The sequence below is a fragment of the Trachypithecus francoisi genome, unplaced genomic scaffold, assembly GCF_009764315.1.
Source record: "Trachypithecus francoisi isolate TF-2019V2 unplaced genomic scaffold, Tfra_2.0 Lachesis_group11, whole genome shotgun sequence".
Classification (NCBI taxonomy): Eukaryota; Metazoa; Chordata; class Mammalia; order Primates; family Cercopithecidae; genus Trachypithecus; species Trachypithecus francoisi.
This window is the reverse complement of record NW_022681456.1, coordinates 85,033,672-85,056,831: the sequence shown is the minus strand read 5'-3', so window position 1 is coordinate 85,056,831 and position 23,160 is coordinate 85,033,672. Positions and strand designations below refer to the sequence as shown.

The window sequence follows — 23,160 nt, the reverse complement described above, 5'->3', positions numbered from 1 at the left end:
AGACCCAGAGCTTTGAAATCTTCCCTTGTTAGGTTGCTGTCTTCCTCCACCTACAACGTGAGGCCCCAAAGCTTTCCTGAAACTGAGACCATCCCTCTTCCTCCCCATAGCAGAGTAGAAGCACACACACACACCCCTTTTCTCAGGCCTTGCCTGGAATTAACTAAAACTTTGCCTCTGGCAGCGACTGACAGCACAGTAGGAGTCCTTTAGAGGAATGAGGGAAAGGGTCAGCCACTTTCTCCCTAGTCTATGCACCAAGTTAAGCAGCCACACACAATTCCCCAACCTCACTTTATTGGAAGAGGCAGCAGCAGCTGTAGCCCTGGGGCCTAGTCCGGATTGGGGGGAATGGAGACTGTACAGAATGCGTTTTAAATGCCAGGAAAGAATTCACTGGTTCCTCCAGTTCACAGGAAGGCTGCCAAGGCTGGAGCCTGAGCCTGAAAGTGGAGATGAGGGGAGGAGAGGGTGGCGAGAGAAAGTTGTCTGACGGAGAACCTGCACTACCCTGTCTTAATGTCTTCTCTTGCCTAAATGGGCTCCTCCTGTTTCTATTATTTCCCTCGCAAGCTGCGGGGCTTCCCTCCGGCTTTCTGGGCCTCTGAATCCCGCTAGTAAAACTGATCCCCATCTCTGTACAAAAGAGAGAGCCACGACCTCTGCCCCTCTGGGGTCCAGGGCGCACTTGGGTGCGGGTGATCCCTCCGGAAGTCGCTCTGCTCCTCCGGCCGGGTCTCCTCCTCTTTCCGGCCACTTATACCCTTGAGCACCAGGAGTTCACCCATTTAGGCCGCCTCCAGGAACGGGAGGGTCCACCCCACCACCAGGCTCTTAAAGGGTGGGGTGGCGCCCCGGGTGGGGCGGGCTGGAGGTGGGTGAGGACGGGGCGGGGCCGGCTCAGTCGGGGTAGATGATGAAGCCGGAGAAGGTGCTGTACTTGTTGGTGTTGCCGCCGTGCACCTTCCCGCCGTCCAGCTTGATGAAGACCTCGTCGCCCACGTCCAGGTGCAGAATGACGCTGTTGCTGGCGTAGTCGTAGTTCTGGTCCGCGTCCTGAGCAATGGCGCTGGCCCGGACCTATCGAGGAAGAAGAACCCCCTCATGCTCGGTGTGGAGCTGGGGTGACAGGAGGGGTCGGGGCGGCTGGGCGTGCGAAGGCGGCAGCACAGCCGCCGCAGGGGCTGGGGGAGGACCAGGAAGGAGGGTAGGACATCGCGGAGTTGCTCCAGCGCTGCCATTCACTAGCTGTGTGACGCGGAGCAAATTCCACGCCTTTTCTGGACCTCAAATTGATCTATAAAGTGAGGGATAATAATAGAACTCACCTCATAGGGTGTTAGGATTAAGTGAATTACTACGTGTGAAGTGTGTTCACAACAGTGGTTTGCTTTTTTTTTTTTTTTTTTGAGATGGAGTTTCGCTCTTCTTGCCCAGGCTGGAGTGCAATGGCGCGATCTTGGCTCACTGCAACCTCCATCTCCCGGGTTCAAGCTATTCTCCTGCCTCAGCCTACCTAGTAGCTGGGATTACAGGCGCCCACCACCACGCCCTGCTAATTTTTTCTATTTTTAGTAGAGACGGGGTTTCACTGTATTGGCCAGGCTGGTCTCGAACTCCTGACCTCAGGTGATGCACTCACCTCAGCCTCCCAAAGTAATGGGATTACAGGCGTGAGCCACCGACCGCATCTGGCTCAGTGGTTTCCATTCTTAAATTATTTTTAATGCATTTTCAAATTACTATTCTCATTTAAAAAATAAAATTGGCCGGCCAGGCGCAGTGGCTCATACCTGTAATCCCAGCACTTTGAGAGGCTGAGGTCGGCGGATCATCTGAGATCGGGAGTTTGAGAAGAGCCTGCCCAACATAGAGAAACCCTGTCTCTACTAAAAATACAGAATTAGCTGGGCGTGGTGGTGCATGCCTGTAATCCCAGGTACTAGGAGGCTGAGGTAGGAGAATCGCTTGAACCCAGGAGGCAGAGGTTGCAGTGAGTTGAGATCGTGCCATTGCACTACAACCTGGGCAACAAGAGCGAAACTCTGTCTCAAAAAAAATAAAATAAAATAAAAATTTGCCTATAGGATAATTTCTAAAATTCTGAACCGACTCGGACCTCCTGTCAGTCCTCATGGAAGGCTGGCTTCCCCAGTGGTGGGGCATAGGTGTGCCTGTGCGTGTGCCACAGAGTGCGGGCCATGCTAAGGTGCACTGTTGCGCTCTCGCCTGTGGGCCTGGATTTCCCCACCGAGCACCCACTGGTGCCCAGGCGCAGGGAGGTAGTCTTCTGCCAGAACAGGGAGCCCTTCCTCCCCTCTGGGCTCATGGCAGTCGATTCGGGCCTCCAGCCCCCCTGTTCTAGAGAGTCCCACAGGGGCTGGTTATTAACTCATTAATTATTCATCATTATTCTAATCACTATTTACCGTCCCCAGGGCCGCAGCGCCCGCGCCGAAGAATACAGAGTGGGAGCTGCGCAGTCCCCTCCCCCTCTGAAACCCACACGAATTAGTTACACACTGGCCCCCTCCACCTCCTCCCAGATACCCCGCATAGACAAAGCACACCTACTCGGTGTTATATGCAGATAGACACCTCTCCACTCTCAACATCTTTGCACTCCGCAGTCACACACACTCGCTGACACACATACATATTCTCTCACTCCATGAGGACGCACACTCACTCCCTTTCCCTGGGTTCCTGGGGCAGCCCTGCTGGGATGAGACCCCAAAGCAGGTCTGGGGGCAGGCAGACACTGCCGCCGGTACCAAGCTCCGGCAGGCTGAAGCTCCTGGGTAGCCACCACTCCCTTCATGCGGGACATCCTGAGGTCACCACTCAGCCCCAACCTCCCTTTGCGGCCTGCGCAGCTCTGGCACCTTCTCCCACCTACCCCACACCTGTAGCCTCTAGTTCCCACTTTGTGTGAAATTTTGGTGCTAGAGCTTAGTTCTTGGGGCTATTCCCCGAAAACAGAGGCAACAGTGACTCCAACTGCCCACAAAGGCAGGGAACCAGGGAACCTGGATACTGAGAGATTGCTAGGGAGGGTGTGGGGCCTACAAGACCAGGCTAGGGTCCATGGCTTTTCTACCTGTCCCTTGCCTCTTTCCTCCCCCAAATCCTTTCATTCCAGCCACCTGGCTGACCCTTGAGCTGCCAGGCTACAGACTCAGCTGAGGGCAAGGCTGTTCTAGGCCCCCAGCCCTGGGGTGAGCAATAGGACAGTTGATCGGCAGGTGAAGTGAGCAAGCCAATGTTTTCTTCCTTTTATACCTTTTCCTCAAACATCCAACCCAAATGCCCCCAACTTGAGAACAGCTGCCGACTTCCTATTGCCTGAGACATGGATTCCATTCTAATTCAAAGGAGTCTAGACTCCAGTTAGCTGGTCCAATGCAAGGCTGGGAGACCCAAAGGCCAGGAGGGCCACCGCGGAAGAAAGGATAGCCCAAGATGGGACAAGAAAAGAGGCCAGTTGGCAGGGCCAGATACCAAAAACATCTGGTGTTGCCCATAGTTGCAATGTGAGGTCGCAGCTGCAGAGACATTCAGGTTTGAGTACTGAGTTCTAATTCAAACACCATTCCTACACTCCCTGAGGCCCTAGGCAGGAGGTTTTCCTTCTCTGGCCCCCAATTTCCTCTGTGGGTAAATGAAGCCGTCTATCGTTCTTGGCAGCCTCATGTTCCTGGATTCAGTGACGCCTTTTGGGGGAATAATCTCAGGTTGTGGGATGAATGCAGGGACATTTAGAGAGCGACCAGTCTGAGCTGGTTGGAGGGAGGGGCATCTCACCTGTCCGTTCTTCATGAGGTCAGCCCACATGCTGGTGCCGTCGCCGCCGCGCATGAGCACGTGGTAAGCGAAGAAGTAGACGCCTGGCATGGGGCAAGTAAACTTGCCGCTGGCTGCCTCATAGGCGTTGCCCACGTTGGTCACCACGTCGTCGAAGCGCAGCACCTCGTAACCCTCGTGGGGCCGCCGCAGGCCCGCGTAGAAAGCAATGCGAGGCACGTAGCCTGCAGCGGGCGCCACCCCGCCCGGACCTGGGCCGGGAGGGCCCGGGGGGCCTGGCCTGCCGGGTTCTCCAGGGGGCCCTCTTGGACCTGGTGGTCCCGGGGGCCCCCGCAGGCCTGCTTTCCCGCGCCGGCCCACCTCTCCCTTGGCGCCCGGCGGGAAGGGGGGCACGGAAGCAGGCGCGCCGTCGGGGCCCGGGCCACGGGGCCCATGCGGGTCGCACACCATGCGGCAGCGACCCAGCATCTCGTAGTGCGCTGGCCCGCGGGAGCTGTGGACCAGCAGCGGGATGGCCACCAGCAGCAGCAGCACCATGGCCACCCCGACGGCCGCACCCGCCACCCTCTTGCGGCGGCTCAGCCGCGACGCGGCCAGGGCCAGCAAATCTTCTTCACTCTTGGGCGCAATGGCTGCCGGGGCCTGGGGCTCTCCGCGGGCCCAGGAGGCGGTGACCCGCCTTGGGCCTGGGTCTGCACTCCCCCGACGGCTGACCCCCTACTCCCCTTACCCTGCCTCTACGGGTCCCCGCCGCGGCGGTGCCGCTCCCCAAGCCGTCCGTCAAGGGGAGGCCCCTCGTGGGTTACGTCAGGGGCAGCTCCTAACGGTCCAGAGCCCGTGGTCCTCTAGTACCCTCCCGTTCAGTCCTAACGATCCTGGGCACCTGAGATCCGCGGCTTCTCGGACGGCTGGTTTCTTACAGATCTGAGATGCCTGCTCTCCAGACCGCTGCTTTCTCAGGGATGGCGCGCTGCCTGGGTCCCAGGCTGCTCAGATAGACCGCTCCCGGCTGGAGCGGGGACTACTCCCCGCGCTCCGGACGTCCCGGGGTCTGAGCTGTGGGTGCTGCTCACGGGGCGCGATCTCCTGGTAGGTTTTGCGCTCTGCCTCTTGGCAAGCACCGACTCACCTTGCTACCCCTGCCGCGGCCCCAGACCCAGCCCCTGCTAGAGCCCTGGCCCGCGCCTCTGTCCTGCGAGCGCGATGGGTCTCCGCGTCCCTAACCTTCCTCCCCTCCCTCCAGGTCGGCGATGCGGGTGGTGTGAGGCGCCGCGCGGCCGGAGCCACTATAAGCGGCCAGAGGCGGAGCGACCCCTGGTGCCCAGAGTGGGAAGCGCGGGGGCGGGGCAGGCAGCCGCCCCCACCCAAGTCCTCCCCGCCTCCCCTCCACCCCCACACCGCCCCTAGGTTCCTTCCGGGCTCTGAGCGGGTTCTTCAGGATCTCGCGGCCCCCACTCTATCTTTACTTTCACCCTTTACCCGGAGTTTGGCATTCTCAGAGCCCAGAGGAAACCCAAAACAGCGATGGGATAAAGAGGGGTCACGATACAAACACGCATAGTAGATTCCCGAGCTAAAATGAGGGGGAGGGACCTCACAAACAAACGGAAAACAAAATAAGAAGGACTAGAAAAGATAGAAATTCGCCACCCCACGCCCCTCAGCCCCCGTGACCGAATAACATGGTAAAGAGTTCAACTGATACTAGTTGGCCTGAACTGGAAAAGGCAAATCTCTAGCCAACCCCACACCCCCACCCCTCAGTATTGGGGCGCGGAGTGGAATATGTGCGTGTGTGTGTGTGTGTGTGTGTGTGTGTGTGTGTGTAGAGAGAGAGAGAGAGAGAGAGAAAATAAGAGAACAGACCAGCCCGGAGGAGCAAGCAGGAAACCGACAAGAAAGCAGAGAAGGAGCGACAGAGAAATCAAAGAGCAGGAAAGCTAGATAGAGATGCAGAGACAGAGACAAAGCTTCGAAAAGAGACGGACTGACAGCCCCAGAGGGGGAGAGGGAGAGACAGAAACAGAGGAAGAGAGACAGAGCCGGGACAGGTTGACAGATCGAGAGAGAAATGTAAATGGCGCGCTGCAGAGAGACACCCAGGTCCGTGTTTGGACTCCAATGTGACACATCAACTGTGGGGAAGACGCGGGGGCAGGGCGGCTCTGCCAGCAGTGCTAGGCTCTGGGCCTGTGCGTTGTGACAGTGTGCTCCAAAGTGTGGAGGTGGCCATAGGATCCTGGCCCTGTGTGTCCCTGGGTGAGTGCGATTGTGGATTGTGTGTTGTCTTTGTGTATGTATACGTGAGGGCTGTTTGAAGGGAGGTATTTGTATTTGTCTTCCTCTTAGTCCCTAAATTTGGAGCCCACAAATGCCATTTTTCCTACCTTGGAACTGAGAGTGAAGGAATCTACGGGAGAGAGAGGAAGTCAGAAGATAGCGGTTTTCTCATTTGCCCTGCTCAGCTCAGCCCAATGCCACCCCTGCCCTGGTCCCAGACTTACCCAGTCCCAGGAGTCTCTGCCCCTTCCTCCTTCAAGAGTTTGTTGTTAGATGAAACCCAGAGAAGTTGGATCCCACATAATGGGTATTTGGGGTGGGAGTCAAAGTTGGTCATGCAAATTAATGTAAGTAAAATGGAGATTAGGTGCTAGGGAGCCTCCTGTAAGAGGGGACTGTATCTGGCTTTCAGAGCGGCTAAGACATTGCTAGACACAGGCATTACTAGATCAGAGTCCAGAGAAGAAGCTATTGACTGCATCCCTTCTTAGGGCCCGGGACCTCTGGGGAAAATGTCTTGCTCACAAGGACCCTAGAGGCTAGGAAAACAGGGTCTAGGACTGGTAAAAAGTGGGGGCATTTGGAGACCCTGCAGGTGAGTAGCTGCAAAGGCCTCTTAGAGACCAGGATAAGCCAGGACTGTCATGTATGGGAATACATTGTGTAAGATGGAGGGCACAGGGCACACCAGGGCATGATTATTGGATGGAGAGTGATTTCCTCCTCTCTTGTTTTCTGTACTTCTTCCTGACCCCCCCGCCTTATAATGATGCTGGGAGAGAGAGGTTCCTGAGGCTGGGCCTGTGTTGGGGGTTGGGGAAGGCCCCTACACATCTGCAAGGAGTGGGAGAGAAAGGATTGGCAGTCAGTGGGGGAGGGGTCTCCTGCTCCAACCATAAATACAAATTTTATTCAAGGTCTTTGTCGCCATTTGTCTTCCTCGGGGGGCTGAGGGCCGTGTCAGCCCTCTGCATGTCTAATTCTGGATCTGCTCCCCCAGGCTGGATGATGGATGGATCAGAGAGCAGACCCAGGCTCACACCAGCCTCCCCTGCCTGATCCTCAGGCCCCATCCACCCCAGGTCCTGCCACTCTTCTCCCTCCCTTTACCCTCCTTCCACTTACCAGAGGCCCCCCTGCCCAGCGGCACTCCCCACTCCACCCATTCTACTCACCAAGGCCCCCTTTTTAAGTCCCTCACCTCTACCCCTTTCAGGTCCCAGTCCTCTTCTCTCTAGAGCTTCCCCTCTCCTCCCATCCCCAGCCGAGGGTGTGAGCTGTGGTGACCAGCAGAGCTGCAGGCGGCAGCGGATCTGTGTGGTTCGGGCGCGGGCTTGGCTCAGGGGGAGCTGAGGGGCCAGCTCCATGAATTTATTCATGTTCTGTTGCTCTTTCCCCACACTCTGGAATGAAGCTGCCAGCTCACCAGGTCCTTATTGCTTCCCGTGCAGCTGCCACATTCTGCCAAGAAGGGACCTGGGTGGGGCCAAGGCCAGCCTGCGCATCTGGGGCCAGAAGCCAAGTGTCTGGGATCGAGGGAATGCTGGGGCCCAGGCCCGGGTCTGGGACAATTTACCCAGAGCTCCTCCTGCAGCCAAACTGGGAAGCCCCAGGGAGGTGGTATGATTGGGAATGGGAAGCAGGTAGAGAAGGGTGTGCTGCAGGACAAAAAAGAGGCAGTGGAAGTGGGAGGCCGAGTTGGCAGGAGGAGGGGAGAGGAGAGGAAGCCTTTAACAGTGTCCTAGGCTCCCCCATTTAAAGGTTAATGCAGCCTTCAGATAGACCAGTCTGTCCTTGACTCTGCATTAACCTTGACCCTAACCCCTATTTATATACTTGACTCCTCTTCGATCATAAAATGAATTTTAACTCCAGAAACTGACCCTAAATGGAATGCCTCCCTCACCTGTCCGGTACCCAGGGGGCTCCCCAGAATTCCCCCCAGGGCTATAGCTAGTTGTGTGTCAGAGTTCTGAGAACCAGACTTTGGATTAGCATGTGATTAGCATATGATTTGCATGTGATATGTGCCTTCTACTCTGCGGAAGTTTTCATGTTAAAAATTTTATGAAGTCTAGTGGAAAGGTCCTGGCTCCTTGAAAGTTTTCTCTTTTTGTTCCTTCTCTCACACTTCTTGTCACTGACCCAGACCCCCTCAAGGGAAGAAAGAGGGTGAAGAGGTGAGCAATAGAGGGCCCTTGGGAGGGAAGGCCCCAGCAGAGTGATATGCCTCCATCACTTGAACGAGCCTCAGTTTCCTCATCAGTAAGAGAAGAGAAACCTCCCTTCCGCCTGACATTTTACCGAGATCTAAGGAAACACTTTTTTTTTTCCTTGCACTCTCTCCCTCCTCCCCTTCAGGACCAGTCACAGTGTGGTTCTCCCTACTCATTCCCACACTCTGGCTTTCAGCTCCCACATTGAAGCTCACATGGATCTGGAAGCAGCCTGGGTTGCCTGACAGCAGTCCTCTAGTATGAAGAGAAAGGAATCCACGTGAGAGGACAGGGGAGGCATGGAAAGGGAAACATTATTGAGTCCTTATTGTATTTTAGGGCTTTAACATGCAACTTCTCATTGCATCCTCACAGCACCCCTTAGAGTTAGCTCTATTGTCCCCATTTTACAGGTAAGAAAACTGGGGCCCAGAAAGGCGAAATGACTTGTCCATTATCACCCTGTAAGGGATAGTCCTGGAATTAGAGTTATGACCTCCTGGCTTTCTTCTCATTTCCCTAGAGGAGACAAATGGCACCCAAGGCAGTGGAAGAGTGAGAGAGGCAGGCCAGGAGTGGGCAGCGAGATTTGAATGGCTTCTGGGAGACTTTTGTATGTGAGGCCAACAGGGTTGGGTCTTGGCTCCGTGTATACCCCAACCCCCATCCTGACACTGTTAAACCTGACGCCCAACAGGTGCTCAACTGTTGGCCAAAGGATGGCCAAAGTTAGTTTCAGAGAACAACTCTCCAGATGGAGGAAGAGGGCAGAGAAAAGGGAGGCAAAGGAAAATGAAGCGAGTCAAGGAAAATTTGCTTAAGGGACAAAAGGGAAACCTGAAGCCGGCTCTTCTCCAACTGCAGCTGGGAAAACCGTCCCAGCCCAAGAATCTACTCATGGTTTGACTCCTTGCAGAGACTACCCGCCTGCCTCTGCCATCAGGCAGAGAGAGTGAGTGCAGGGCCAGGCCCAGGGCTCCCACTCATCTGCCAGTGCCTCTGGCACCAAAACTCAGTGCAACCTTAAGGTCAAAGTGTGGCACCAGGGTCCACAGGGCTGAAGACAAGCTCCTGGCTTCCCAGAGAGTTGGTAAAGACTGCTTCTAAGGTGTCTGTCAGGCCAGAGCTGTTGCTGACTGACTTTGGCAGCCCTCCACCCCTGGCCAGGTGCTGCTCCTAGCCTTTGCCTCCTCCACCTCCCTTTGTGCTCCCCGCTGCCTCCACCGCTTGCCAGCTCCAGCCTTCAGTTAATGAAATGTGGGGATCGGCTGCACAGAGAGCTGTCAGACCCCTCATTTCTCCGCTGGGATATTGACTCCGGCTCTGGGAGACCCACAGATGAAAGGAGGCGGGTGGGGTGTGGGAAGCTGATGGGGCGCCGGCTGACGAGAGCCCAGAGACCAGGAGGTATTGCTAAGCTCCAAGTCTCGAGGGCTTGGCTAAGCGAGGAAGGCCCTAGGATGCTCTTTCTGCTTGGGGTCCCCAGCTTTTCTCTGACGAGTAGGATACTTAACGAGCCCCAACCCACCGCACCCGGACCTGGACCCCGAACTAGCACCCCAGGCGAGCTGGACTTTAGTGAGCGCCGCGCGCAGCGCCTCGGAGCCGGAGACCGCTGCCCGGTGCTTCCTCCCATCTTCTTCCATCCCTTCCCTCTTGCTCCCCCTCCCTCCTGCACTCCCTCCCCGGCGGCCGCGGCCTTTATTAGGGATTCCGCGGCTGTCGGTCCCGCCATCCATCCTGTCCGCCGGCAATTAGGCGGCCAGACAAAGAGCAGCTTCGGATGGATGAGGGTCCCGGCGGATCGGAAATGTGAAGGGTCAGCGCTGCCGCCCGCGGCGCACCCCGCTCCCCCTTCAGCATAATCACCGGCCGCCCGTCACTCAGCCGGCTGCCCGGGGAGCTCCTGGGCCAGGCCCCGGAGAGGGCGGGGTGCGGCTGCAGCCTAGGCGCCCAGGGCAGGGCGAGGGCGGACCTGCGGCAGGGCGCCTCCTGAGGAGCAGTGGAAGACTGCGCCTGAGGCGTTTGCCGAAGGGAGGGGGATTATGGCCCCGGGCGCTCCCCGAAGGGAAACTGAGGCTAGCGGCTTGGGGCCTCCCAGTGGGGAAGAGGGAACAAAAGCTGCGGAGACCAGAGGCCCGAGGTCCAGGGCGCCCCCTGCTGGGAAGCTGGGGACCAAGTCTTAGAGGTCAGGCAGGTACAGATGGAACCAGGCCCAGGACGACCCCTTCTAGGGAAACCAAGGGTTTCTAGCTTGGCGCGCCTCCTACCGGCTTTGAAGGACACTGCGCTTCTATGCCCGCTCTGTTCAGAGAAATTCAACCAATCCTCATCCACTGAAAAGAGGCTCCAAGTCCTGGCGAACCCGAGGGGAGCCTAGAGGGAGTTCAAGGAGTCCAGGTTTTACTGCAGATTCTTTGTCGCTAGCTCCCAGCTGACAAATCAACATCTCAATCTGACAATTAGTGGTGGAGATTGGGGGTGAGGGGCTCTCACAGCCCCGGCCGCTTAGCCCTCCTGGCGGGAGGCAGAGAGGTGGGCGGTGCTGGCAGTGATGAACGACTCCAGGGGGGGCCGGGGCCCGGAGCGCGCATTCATTACTCGACTGACAGGCGGGTGGCGGGTCGGGCGGGCTGCGAGTGGACGTGCCGGGAAACAGGCCAGTAGCAGGAGGGGGCTAAGGGAAGCGTTTAACAGTCCCACTGCTCCGTCTGCTCCTGATCCTTCGCCTTGACCCTGGGACTTGATTTCCTTGAGCTCGGCCTCCCAGTTATTGGAGCTGGCCCTGGCTGGGAAGCAAGGGCGGGGACCTAAACCCTCTTCTGGGGTTAGGTGATTTAAGGTCTGAGATGTCAAGGAAAGGTATTAGGCAGGTCTCAAGACTAGGCGCTTCGGCCTGACCTCTGAGAAACTGTGCGTGACTTGTGCACTCAGAGATGGTGTGTATGACAGGGATTGATGAGTGTGGATCACAAGTGGGGGTCAGTGACTGTGTGTGTCAGTGCCAGGTATATGTCAGTATGATTTTGCCAGTAGAGGTGTGAGATTCCCATCTGAGGATGTACCACCCCTCTCTGTGTGTCAACCCCCTGTATGTCCATCTCCCCACTACCCCCTAGCTGGCTGTCAGCTCTGTCTCCAGTTTTGGAGGAAATGGCAGTGCGCACGGTGACGGTGACAACTGAGGTGTGCTGCTGGGGTGGGGGGTGGGGGTGGTGCTACATGTTAACTGTGAGAGTGCTGGTCAGGACAGCTGCTCCCTTCCAGTACCTTCACCACTAACATCCCTACCCCGAGGGTCTTGAAGTAGTGGATTGATTTTTTTTTTTTTTTTTTTTTTTTTGCCAAAGTTTGGACATCTAGTTGCTGTGCCCTGGGGAACAAAGTGATTACTGCCAGAGTTGTCTAGCCCATACCCCTACACATACACATACACGAGGTCTCCCATGTAAAATGTGATCTCCAACCCATGTGGCCTCCCTAGGCTGGTGTGGTGGCCAGAGAGGAGTTGGTAGATGTTGAGCAGATGCCTGTGTGATGCTCAGGAAGAGAGGGGCTGACCTTCAGACCGCCAAGGCAGCTTACCTCTTTGGAGCCTGTACTAGCAGCCTCTGAGATCCTAATCTTTTGGGTCTCAAGTCCAAGTTAGTTACTAGTTTATGCCTTGGGAGGATAATGCTAACTGCACTCTAATTCCTCTCCCTAATAACTCTCTTCAGTTTTGCTTGGTCTCCACTCTCAATCTTCATTCTCAAAAACACCAAGAAGTTAAACCTGGCCTCCTCCCCAGCCTTGAACCTCCTGGGTCTACAGAGCAGAGAACTGGGCTGACTCTGGATCTCTGGCCCCCTGTTTTGTTCAGCGAGACCCCTTCCCTTTCCCTTGTTGTTCCTTGGGGCTAGGGTATCTCCTGGAGCTTCTGTATCTTTATCTCTGTACTCTTTTTCCTCCTCCTCCTCCTCCTTCTCCTCTTCCTCCTCCTCCTTCTTCTTCTTCTCAGGGTCTGTCTCTGTCTCCCAGGCTGGAGTGCAGTGGCTCCATCTTGGCTCACTGCAATCTCCTCTCCTGGATTCAAGAGATACTCCTGCCTCAGCCTCCTGAATACCTGGGACTACAGGCTCTGCCTGGCTTGCTGTATTTATTTATTTGTTTATTTATTTATTTTGTATTTTTAGTAGAGCTAGGGTTTCTCCATGTTGACCAGGCTGGTCTCAAACTCCTGACCTCAAGTGATTCACCCACCTCAGCCTCCCAAAGTACTGACTGGGATTACAGGTGTGAGCCACGGCGCCCAGCCTTTGTACCCTCCTTTGTGTCTGCATATTTCCACATTTAGGAATCTTCCAAATTTGTCTTCATACATTTTCGGGGGCTCTCTCTTTGTTCCTCTTGGGGCTCTTCTCTTTAAGAATACACCAGCCCAGCAGAATACCCCACGGAGATTGGAGTAGGAGGAGGAGGGCTTTCTTCCTGCCCCCATCCAGAGGTGATTGCTAACCCAAGGATGGTCACACCGTGTCAGGACTCGGGCACGCGCGGGTCACTTCACATTCTGGGCACAGACGCCTGGTCGATGCCCTGCTGTCCCTCCTTCCTCCCAACCTCCCTCCTCCTGGCCCCCGCCCCCTCCGCCCGCCTGGAAAAGGCAAATTTGACATTTTTAAATCCCGAGCCTTAAAGGGATCGATGCGGCCCGGGGGCCCCGCCCGGGGTCGATATTCCTGATTGGGAAGCGGCCGCTGCGCGGAGCCCGCGTGTAAATCACCCGGGCTGGAGGAGGGGGTGTGGGGAGCCTACCACGTCCCAGACTGGTGAAGCCAGGAGGGGTCGGGACCCGGGCGGGACCCGAGGGCTAAGGAATGAGAACGACGGGCCTTAGATAACCAGAGAGAAGCCCTCCCAGGGCCTCCCCCTCCCGCGCTCAGCCCTGCCAACTCCCCCGGCCAGCTCCAGTCTCGCTTCAGCGGCCGCCACCCTTCGCTGCCCCTGGAGCCGCCTGGGAGGCCAGTGTCGGAGCCAGCCATGCGGCGGCTCCTCTCCGGCCGCTCCCGCGGGGCCGGGGCTTCGGCGGCTGCTGTCACGGAACCGACAGGCCGGGCCGGCCGGGAAGGGGCGGGTGGCGGGGGAGAGGCGGCGGAGTGAGGCTGGCTTAGCGCTGGCACTCAGTGGGCGCGCAACATATGTTCGCCGAATTGAGAGTCTGGGACACCGAGCGGCGCAGGGCAGGGGGTCGGAGGGCACAGGCCGCGTAGGAGATGGCCCAGACCGGGTGAGGGCAGAAGCCTCACTCACGGGGGAAGAAGGCACTCGAGATCGCTCTGGGAACAGCTGGGCTGGGATAGACCACCCCAGCCCCCTCGGGGGAGACCTGGGTAGTTAAGAACAAGACATAATGGGGCAGGCAGGAAAGTTTGGACCCCACCCACAAGGGCCTCCACCACCCCAACCTCCGATCCTTGTCGCGCTCTGCTGGGGAAACCAAGGCAGCAGATGCTGAGAATAGCCAAAAAGGTTAAAAGCGGGATCAGTGACTAGGCTGGGGCAGCAACCAGAATTCCTGCATGGGTTTCTGGATCCTCCGCCCACGTGGGGCCCGTTTGCGGGTAAATGCACCACCGCGCCCCCCACCACAGCTCAGACACTTTCCTCTCGCTGCAGCTTGTCAGATCCCCCCACCTCCCACTCTGCACCAGTTTATAGAACAACAATTTGGGGAAAACAATCCGGGCGGAGTGACGGCCTCGTAATTGTGACAAAGTGAGTGCCGGCTGCTGGAGAAAGCACTAGGGCGGGAGCGCTGCGGGGCGAGGCGGAGGCAGGGGCGCCTCCCCCCGCCCTGCCGCCCCCTCGTTCTTATTCCGGTCACCTCCTATTCCTCTCCTTGTCTCTTCTCCAATTCCTCTTCTCCCGGCTCCTCGCGCCTTCCTTTGCTTGTTCCTCCATCGCTCTTCCCTCTCCTCCCGGTAACAGCTCTTCTCCCGCTCCCCCTACCCCGTCGCCCCTCCCCCGGTGCGCTTTTTCCTCGCTCACTTCTCCCTTCTCCTCCGCCCTCCACTCGTTTCTTCAGCTTTTCCTCGCGCTTACATTGCCCTTGGGCCCCTGGCTCTCCCCGCACAGTCCGCTTCTCTCCCTCCCCACTTCTCGCTTCCTGAGATCGAACCCTGAGCCCCTTCCCGACCCCCACTCTCTGGGCCGCCAGCGCAGCACCGCATTCCTGGGTTCCTCGGGCCGTAAAGCTGGTGGCGCGCTGCGGCCCGGGGTGCCCCAGCGGCCAGCCTCTTCCCTCTCCCTTGTGTGGCTGCCGCCGCTGCCCCACCACCTGAGCCGGGAGATTGTTTGTCCAGAGGCGGCCGCCGCCGCCCGCGCTGTTTGCAAAGCTTAGCGCGCCGTCGCGCAGTGCGGGCCCAATTAAGTCTCATTCATTATTCAGCGCCCCTGTCCGCCCCCGCCCCCAGCAGTCTGAGGCGTCGCTTTGGGGCCCCTCCCAGCCTAGGTCCCTCAGTGAGACCTAAGAGGTCATATAGAGAGCAGCATTTCCTCTCCAGGCCGAGATGAGGGCTGAGGGCGTTTGGAGGGAAGCGTGCTGCCTACTGCAGGGAGGTGACACCCGCGAGGCCGACCGTCCCCCCGAAGCCCTCGCAAGTCCAGACTGGGGGACCTTGGAGATCCACGAGATTTCCAGAGAAGGAAATTGAGGCCCAAGAAGCTGCATGACATAGCCAAGGTCACGGAGTAGAACCCAGGGTAGGAGCCTGGGACGTTGAAATGAAGGCGTCTTGCACTGCAGCTCCGTGGTAGCGCAGAGGCACAGGAAGGCAGACTACCCCGAGCCTAGGGCTGCGGCCTCGCCCTCCAACCTTCTGCTCCCGTTTCTCCCTCTGGTCCATAGCCCGCGGGACGAGCAGGCCTGGATTGGGAGGCGCCTCAGATCTCAGGCTCAGGTGCAGAAGCAGAGCCACTAACTGGAAGGCTCGGAGGTGGGCCCGTGAGGCAAGCCCTGTGGGGGGTTGAGGACAGCTTGGGTTGGGGGTCCCTCCCTGCAGCCTGTCCGTGGATGTCTCTGCCTTAGGGGAATTGGAGGTGGAACCATCCAGTCTTGAAGGTCAACGGAGCGTGAAAAGAGGAGTGCGCAGCTTGAGGTGAGGGAGGAGTCACCTTTCTATTTGTGGGGGTGGGAAGAGGTAATCTAGGACATATTCTTGCATTTACAGGAGTTTGTCCTTTTTTAGCACTACAGATAGGAGCGTCCTTGCTCCTGCCAGGCGTCCCCTCCATAGGGGCAGTCCTGTGCTGCTGTGACTCGGCACCCGCACAAGGTGAGTCTGGGGACCGCCCGGACCCGCCCTTCCGTCGGCGGCAGCGCCACCTGGCGGCGATGGTGCCGTGGTGCGCGAGGCGCTGGGCCTGGGCTGGGCGCTGATTCTGCTGGAGCTGCAGGCGTCTGCAGAGCCTTGCACCCTCCCCTCGAGGGCTGGCGGGAGGAGTCCCAGGCGGGAATGTGATCCCGAGGGGCCCGGAGAGGGCCCTGAGGAGGAGCCTGGCCTGAGGAGGCCGGACTTCCGTGACACAACAGACACAAAAGACAAAGTCCATTTGGATGGAAGTGGGAGCCGGGCGAGACATGTCATTTTCACTCTGTGGTCAAAGGAAATGACTGGTCTGACTCGGTCTGGGAGCGGAGCACCCAGGTACGGCCACTTAATTTGGGACTAGCGGGTGCTGACTGGTGGTCGCTCCAGATAGAGGGGACACTGGCAGGCACGCTTGACGTCTGGTTTGATAGTGTGAGGATTCGTCCAGCTGCTGTGGAGTGACTTTTCAAGCCGGCCTCTGAAAGAGGTGGTTGAGTTGTGCGGTGCAAAGGTCTAGGTCAAACGTAGTTTTCCAGGATATTTTAATAGAGGGAATTCAGGACCCCTTTCAAGTTTGACCTGTGGGAAAATCTCATGGCCTGGAGAGTTAGGAAGGCAGGAGAGGGGTAAAGCCTGGGCCAGGTGTGGGAGGGCAGCCACAGTTGGAATTAAGTCGTGGGTAAGGCGGAGGCTTTCAAAATGTGTGGGAACTTTGGAAAGGCATCCAATGCAGCTCTGCCCCTCCACACATCCCCCCATGAGTCATTTGGGGTCATTGGTCTGAGGGGAGGTCTGATATTTAAACAGCTTTCTCCTCTAAATCTGGAGTCACTGTGGTTGTAAAGAATGGGACTGAGGTGCTAGGACAAGGGATATGAGATAAATAGCACTGGGGACTCAGGCAGATCTGGACTCGACTTTTATTGGAAAGAGAAATGGTTGCTGTGTTGGAGCTTGGACATCATCTTATGACTCTGCTTTTTCCCATCTCTTAGGGTCTAAGGATAACTCTGGGGCCATGACGGCCATGATTCTCACAGAAGACTCCAAGACTTCTGTGCTGTGAGTAAGCGGACTTGTTCTGAGACCTTTGCCCTAGAGGATGGCCAAGGGGCTCCTGGTGACCTATGCCCTCTGGGCTGTGGGGGGCCCTGCTGGGCTTCACCACCTGTACCTGGGAAGGGACAGCCACGCCCTGCTCTGGATGCTGACCCTGGGGGGAGGTGGGCTGGGCTGGCTCTGGGAGTTCTGGAAGCTCCCAAGCTTTGTAGCTCAGGCCAACAGAGCCCAGGGGCAGAGGCAGAGCCCCAGAGGGGTGACACCCCCTCTGAGTCCCATTCGCTTTGCTGCCCAGGTGATAGTTGGCATCTATTTTGGCCTTGTGGCACTGATTAGCCTTTCGTCCATGGTCAACTTCTATATTGTGGCCCTCCCACTGGCAGTTGGCTTAGGGGTCTTGCTGGTGGCTGCTGTTGGCAATCAGACCTCAGACTTTAAGAACACTCTGGGGGCAGCATTTCTCACTTCACCTATATTCTATGGCCGCCCCATAGCCATACTGCCCATTAGTGTGGCCGCCAGCATTACAGCTCAGAAGCATCGCCGCTACAAAGCTTTGGTGGTGTCAGAGCCGCTCAGTGTGCGGCTCTACCGGCTGGGCTTGGCTTACCTTGCTTTCACAGGCCCACTGGCATACAGTGCCCTCTGCAACACAGCTGCCACCCTCAGCTATGTGGCAGAAACCCTTGGCTCCTTCTTGAATTGGTTCAGCTTCTTCCCCCTTCTTGGCCGCCTCATGGAGTTTGTCCTCCTTCTGCCTTACCGGATCTGGAGGCTACTGATGGGAGATACTGGCTTCAACAGCAGCTACTTCCAGGAGTGGGAGAAGCTCTATGAATTTGTTCACAGTTTTCAGGATGAGAAGCGTCAGCTGGCTTACCAGGTAAGGCTTTCTTCCCTCAGTCCTGTCTTGTGGCTCTGGTGGCCCTCAAGTGGAAGCACTGTACTTACGTCTGTTGGCCAGGTGCCCGAAGGATGTTCTGGCTTCTTTGGATATCTGTTTGCAATGGGCAAAGGTTACCGAGGCTGTAATAGTAGAGTAGGAAAAATATATGTGTATATTATTTACTTTTTATTTAGGTACAACATATACAGTGCACTAATTTTATGTATACTCCATTCAGATCAAGGGATGGAACATTTCCAGCACTAAGAAGGTTCTTTTATTCCCCTTCTCGGCCTATACTCCCACCTTCAGAGGTCATCTCTATTCTGACTTTAGTCACCATACATTAGTTTTGCTCATTCTTCTTCTTTTTTATTTTTTTAAGGTAGAGTCTTGCTCTGTCGTGCAGGCTGTAGTGCAGTGGCTCTATCTTGGCTCACTGCAAGCTCTGCCTCCCAGATTCACGCCATTCTCCTGCCTCAGCCTCCCAAGTAGCTGGGACTATAGGCACGTGCCACCACGCCTGGCTAATTTTTCATATTTTTAGTAGAGACAGGGTTTCACTATGTTAACCAGGATGGTCTCGATCTCCTGACCTCGTGATCCGCCCACCTCAGCCTCCCAAAGTATTGGGATTACAGGCATGAGCCACCATGACTGGTCCAGTTTTGCTCATTCTTGAGCTCCAAAAAAGCGGAACCATCCATTATGTGTTCTTTTGTATTTGGTATCTTTCTTCTTTCATTCAACATCATGTTTATGAGATTTATTACTCTTGATTTCTTTTTTTCTTTTTTTTTTGAGATAGAGTTTCGCTCTTGTTGCCTAGACTGGAATGCAATGGCACCATCTTGGTTCACTGCAACCTCCGCCTCCTGGTGATTCTCCTGCCTCAGCCTGCTGAGTAGCTGGGATTACAGGCATGGGCCATGACGCCCAGCTAATTATATATTTTTAGTAGAGACAGGGTTTCTCCATGTTGGTCAGGCTGGTCTCGAACTCCTGACCGACCTCAGGTGCTCTGCCCGCCTTGGCCTCCCAAAGTGCTAGGATTACAGACATGAGCCACCACACCCGGCCATTATTCCTCTTGTTACTTGCAATTGTGAATTGTTTGTTTTCACTGTTGTGTAGTATCCTATTGTATGATTATACCACAGTTTATTTACTCACTCTATTGTTAATGAACATTTGGGTTGTTTCTGGTTTGGGGCTATTATAAATAAAGTTGCTATGAGCTTTCTTGTACATGCCTTTGGTGGACATATATACATTTACGTCTTTTGTGGGGAAGAGATCTTGCCAGGGATATGAAGTTCCAGGTTGGACAATGGACAGTTGTGATTAATGGCCCTTGCCATGAGATCTAGAGCTTGTCTATGTTTCAAAAGGCTGGCATTCTTTTTTCTACAAGAATTTTTTTCTTTTATTATTACTCTCTAAGGCTGGAATTCTAACCTGAGCTGCTGGACCTTTCCCACGGGCAAGTAGAAGCCAGTTCTAGAGATATGATAGCCTGATTTAGCAAAGGTGCAAGGAGAGGCCCAGGTACCCTAACAACTTGGGAGATTCTGATTTGTCATCTTCTGTTTCCATAAGGTTTTGGGCCTCTCAGAAGGGGCAACAAATGAAGAAATACATCGGAGTTACCGGGAACTAGTGAAGGTCTGGCACCCAGACCACAACCTGGACCAGACAGAGGAGGCACAGAGGCACTTCCTGGAGATCCAGGCTGCGTATGAAGTCCTGAGTCAACCCAGGAAGCCCAGGGGATCCTGGAGGTGAAAAGAAACTTCCCCCTGAGGATTGACTCTTCCTATCAGAGCTGGAAAACTTGTCCCAAATCTAGCTTTGCCCAGGAATGGCATCCCAACAAGGTTAAAGAAACTGCTTGCAGGGGCCAGGCGTGGTGGCTCACGCCTGTAATTCCAGCACTTTGGGAGGCCGAGGCAGGCAGATCACAAGGTCAGGAGTTCGAGACCAGCAGCCTGGCCAACATAATGAAACCTCGTCTCTACTAAAAATACAAAAAATTAGCCAGGCGTGGTGGCAGGCGCGTCTAGTCCCAGCTACTTGGGAGGCTGAGGCAGGAGAATCACCTGAACCTGAGAGGCAGAAGTTGCGATGAGCCAAGATCACGCCACTGCACTCCAGTCTGGGCAACAAGAGTGAAACTCTGTCTCAAAAAAGAAAAAGAAAAAGAAAAAGAAACTGCTTGCAGGGGACACGAGAAAATCTTAATGGAGTGAGAAAAGGTTGTGGTAGAAGAATGTGTTTATATTCTGAATTTCTGAATTCTTGGCTATTGCATTCTTGACAATTTTTCTTTTTTTTTTTTTTTTTTTTGAGACAGAGTCTCGCTCTGTCGCCCCGGCTGGAGTGCAGTGGCCGGATCTCGGCTCACTGCGAGCTCCGCCTCCCGGTTCACGCCATTCTCCTGCCTCAGCCTCCCGAGTAGCTGGGACTACAGGCGCCCGCCACCTCGCCCGGCTAGTTTTTTTTTTTGTAATTTTTAGTAGAGACGGGGTTTCACTGTGTTAGCCAGGATGATCTCGATCTCCTGACCTCGTGATCCGCCCGTCTCGGCCTCCCAAAGTGCTGGGATTACAGGCTTGAGCCACCGCTTTTCTTAAAACCAGAGAGTGAAAGGCATATTATAAAACAGTCAAATATCTTTTAGAGTATGGACAACTATTATATATCAATAAAAAATTAATTAGAAAAAAATATATCTTTTAGAGAACACACCACCTTATCCCACCCATGATATATTGATGTGTGATGGAGGAAGATTATTTAACTTTTTTTTTTTTTTTTTTTTGAGACAGAGTCTCGCTCTGTCACCCAGGCTGGAGTGCAGTGGCCGGATCTCAGCTCACTGCAAGCTCCGCCTCCCGGGTTCACGCCATTCTCCTGCCTCAGCCTCCCGAGTAGCTGGGACTACAGGCGCCTGCCACCTTGCCTGGCTAGTTTTTTGTATTTTTTAGTAGAGACGGGGTTTCACCGTGTTAGCCAGGATGGTCTCGATCTCCTGACCTTGTGATCCGCCCATCTCGGCCTCCCAAAGTGCTGGGATTACAGGCTTGAGCCACCGCGCCCGGGCTTAACTATTTTTTAAATGTGTAAAACAGCAGGGCATGGTGGCTCATGCCTGTAATCCCAACACTTTGGGAAGCTGAGGTGGGAGGATCATGTGAGGTCAGGAGTTCAAGACCAGCCTGGTCAACCGACGTGGTGAAAAACCCCATCTCTACTAAAAATACAAAACTTAGCCAGGCATGGTGGCGCACGCCTGTAGCCCCAGCTAGTTGTGAGGCTGAGTCAGGAAAATCACTGGAGCCTGGGAGGTGGAGGTTGCAGTGAGCTGAGATTGAGCCACTGCATTGTACTCCAGCCTGGGCAGCAGAGCAAGATTCTGTCTCAAAAATTAAATAAATAAATAAATAAATAAATAAATAAATAAATAAATGTGTAAAGTACCATGTCAGGAGATTGAAGGAAAAATATGAAGATTCTAGTATTCATAAGCTGTCCTGTGATAAGAGGGATTTGATCTTTTCTATAGATGGGGTGAGACTAGGGTTACATTTCAAAATTTGAGAAAAATATTTTCATTCCATTTATGGGAGAACTTTCTAGCAGCTACACTTTCTCCAAGAAGGAACAAACTACTGTGGAATGGGGGGTAGTTCTTCCTCCTCTGCTTAGAGGAGGATTTTTGGAGAGCCCTCAGACTTTACGTAGGTGGTTAGACTGGCTGACTTCTCAGGTCTTCCCATTATTTGAGGTCTGATTCTGGGCCACATACCCTAATCCTAGAAGCATACAATCTGATGGGAGATAATGACACAGGTTCACAGATATCAAAGCCGTTGTTCAGTGTTTTGAACTAAATGTCATAAGAGCTATAAATAGTGTATTGGGACACTGGATGAGGGACAGATAACATTGTTTTATGGGGACTCAGAAAGATTCATGATTTTATATGTCGTATGTCCCTTTGGGGACTTTGGGGAACCCTAGAGAACCAGTAGCTGAAGCATCTCAAGGAGGCCTTATTCAATTCTAGATAACTAGCCAGGTGTGAAAGAAGGGGCCCAGGGTATCTCACTTTGCAGAGGAAGATTGGAAACCAGGAACATGATTTTAAATTATGTGCCTTTACTGCAGCTTTCTTGCTGTCTTTGTGTGTGTGCATTCTTTACATTTTTTTCTTCTTTCTGGATGTTAAATCTGAGTAATATATATAATTTTTTTTTTTTTCGAGACGGAGTCTCTCTCTGTTGCCCAGGCTGGAGTGCAGTGGCATGATCTCGGCTCACTGCAAACTCTGCCTTCCGGGTTTACGCCATTCTCCTGCCTCAGCCTCCTGAGTAGCTGGGACTACATGCACCCGCCACCTCGCCCGGCTAGTTTTTTGTATTTTTTAGTAGAGACGGGGTTTCATCGTGCTAGCCAGGATGATCTCCATCTCCTGACCTTGTGATCCACCCGTCTCGGCCTCCCAAAGTGCTGGGATTACAGGCTTGAGCCACCGCGCCCGGCCTGTAATTTTTAAAGTGGAATTATGACCAGGCATAGTGCCTCTTGCCTGTAATCCTAGCACTTTGGCAAGCCAAGGCAGGAAGATTGCTTGAGCCCAGGAGTTCAAGACCAGCCTGGGCAATATGGCAAAACTCCATCTCTACAAAAAGTACAAAAATTAGCCGGATATGGTGGGGTGCACCTGTAGTCCCAGCTAAGGAGGCTGAGATTGGGAGGATCACTTGAACTCAAAAGGTGGAGGGTGCAATGAGCCGAGATTGTGCCATTGCACTCCAGCCTGAGTGACACAGTGACAGCCTGTCTCAAAAACACAAAAATAAATAAATAAATAATAGTGGAATTACGTTGGCGACTATTCTCTCTCTCTCTCTCTCTTTTTTTTTTTTTTTTTGAGATGGAGTCTTGCTCTATCACCCAGGCTGGGTCTTGGCTCACTGCAACCTCTGCCTCCTGGTTTCAAGCAATTCTCTTGCGTTAGCCTCTTGAGTAGCGGGGATTACAGGTGCCTGCCACCATGCCCGGCTAATTTTTGTATTTTTAGTAGAGATGTGGTTTCACCATGTTGACCAGGCTGGTCTCGAACTCTCGTCTCTACCAAAATACAAAAGAAATTAGCTGGGCATGGCAGCGTGAGCCTCTAGTCCCAGCTACTTCAGAGGCTGATGCAGGAGAATTGCTTGAACCCAAGAGGCGGAGATTGCAGTGAGCCAAGATGGCGCCACTGCACTCCAGACTGGGCAACAGAGCAAGACTCTGTCTCTACAAAAAACAAACAAAAAACATGACATGTAGCACTACTTCTATAAAATATAAATATATTCAAAATAATCTTAAGGAAAAAGAGACCAAGGAGTGATTAGGGTCTTCACTTGATATGGAAAATTATTTTACTGTTCTCAAATTTTTATTATTATTATTTTTTGAGACAATCTCGCTCTGTTGCTAGGCTGGAGTGCAGTGGTGCAATCTCAGCTCACTGCAACCTCCACCTCCTGGGTTCAAGCAATTTTCTCGCTTC

General features: G+C 54.4%; 2 protein-coding genes across 5 annotated transcripts; one reads left to right on the top strand and one right to left on the bottom strand.

Moving 5' to 3' along the window:
* Positions 1-284: 284 nt before the first annotated feature.
* C1QL4 (complement C1q like 4) lies at positions 285-5,080 on the bottom strand. Of its 3 annotated transcripts, none has more exons than XM_033223553.1 (3): positions 3,805-5,080; positions 941-1,080; positions 285-764 (listed from the first exon to the last, which is right to left on the bottom strand). In XM_033223553.1, the coding sequence occupies exons 1-3, from the start codon at positions 4,339-4,341 to the stop codon at positions 758-760; spliced, it is 684 nt and encodes a 227-aa protein (XP_033079444.1). In that variant the 5' UTR covers positions 4,342-5,080; the 3' UTR covers positions 285-757. The 3 variants fall into 3 exon arrangements, with proteins under 3 accessions (XP_033079444.1, XP_033079443.1, XP_033079442.1); XM_033223551.1 differs by having other exon boundaries at positions 296-443; XM_033223552.1 differs by having other exon boundaries at positions 285-1,080; positions 3,805-5,079.
* A 9,749-nt stretch (positions 5,081-14,829) lies between these two features.
* DNAJC22 (DnaJ heat shock protein family (Hsp40) member C22) lies at positions 14,830-19,925 on the top strand. 2 transcript variants are annotated; one of them, XM_033222202.1, is made up of 4 exons: positions 14,830-15,439; positions 15,530-15,988; positions 16,648-17,594; positions 19,197-19,925. In XM_033222202.1, the coding sequence occupies exons 3-4, from the start codon at positions 16,755-16,757 to the stop codon at positions 19,380-19,382; spliced, it is 1,026 nt and encodes a 341-aa protein (XP_033078093.1). In that variant the 5' UTR covers positions 14,830-15,439; positions 15,530-15,988; positions 16,648-16,754; the 3' UTR covers positions 19,383-19,925. The 2 variants fall into 2 exon arrangements, with proteins under 2 accessions (XP_033078093.1, XP_033078094.1); XM_033222203.1 differs by having other exon boundaries at positions 15,304-15,439; positions 15,530-15,616.
* Positions 19,926-23,160: the final 3,235 nt, after the last annotated feature.

Bases quoted from the DNA above. Each gene is read 5' to 3' on its own strand.
- DNAJC22 (XM_033222202.1), top strand. From the start codon at position 16,755: ATGGCCAAGGGGCTCCTGGTGACCTATGCCCTCTGGGCTGTGGGGGGC. The intron at 17,595-19,196 runs GTAAGGCTTTCT...TGTTTCCATAAG, and splicing joins AGCGTCAGCTGGCTTACCAG to GTTTTGGGCCTCTCAGAAGG.
- C1QL4 (XM_033223551.1), bottom strand. From the start codon at position 4,341: ATGGTGCTGCTGCTGCTGGTGGCCATCCCGCTGCTGGTCCACAGCTCC. The intron at 1,081-3,804 runs GTGAGATGCCCC...CTTCCTCGATAG, and splicing joins ACCTCATGAAGAACGGACAG to GTCCGGGCCAGCGCCATTGC. The intron at 444-940 runs GTACAGCACCTT...CTCCACTTTCAG, and splicing joins CACGGCGGCAACACCAACAA to GCTCAGGCTCCAGCCTTGGC.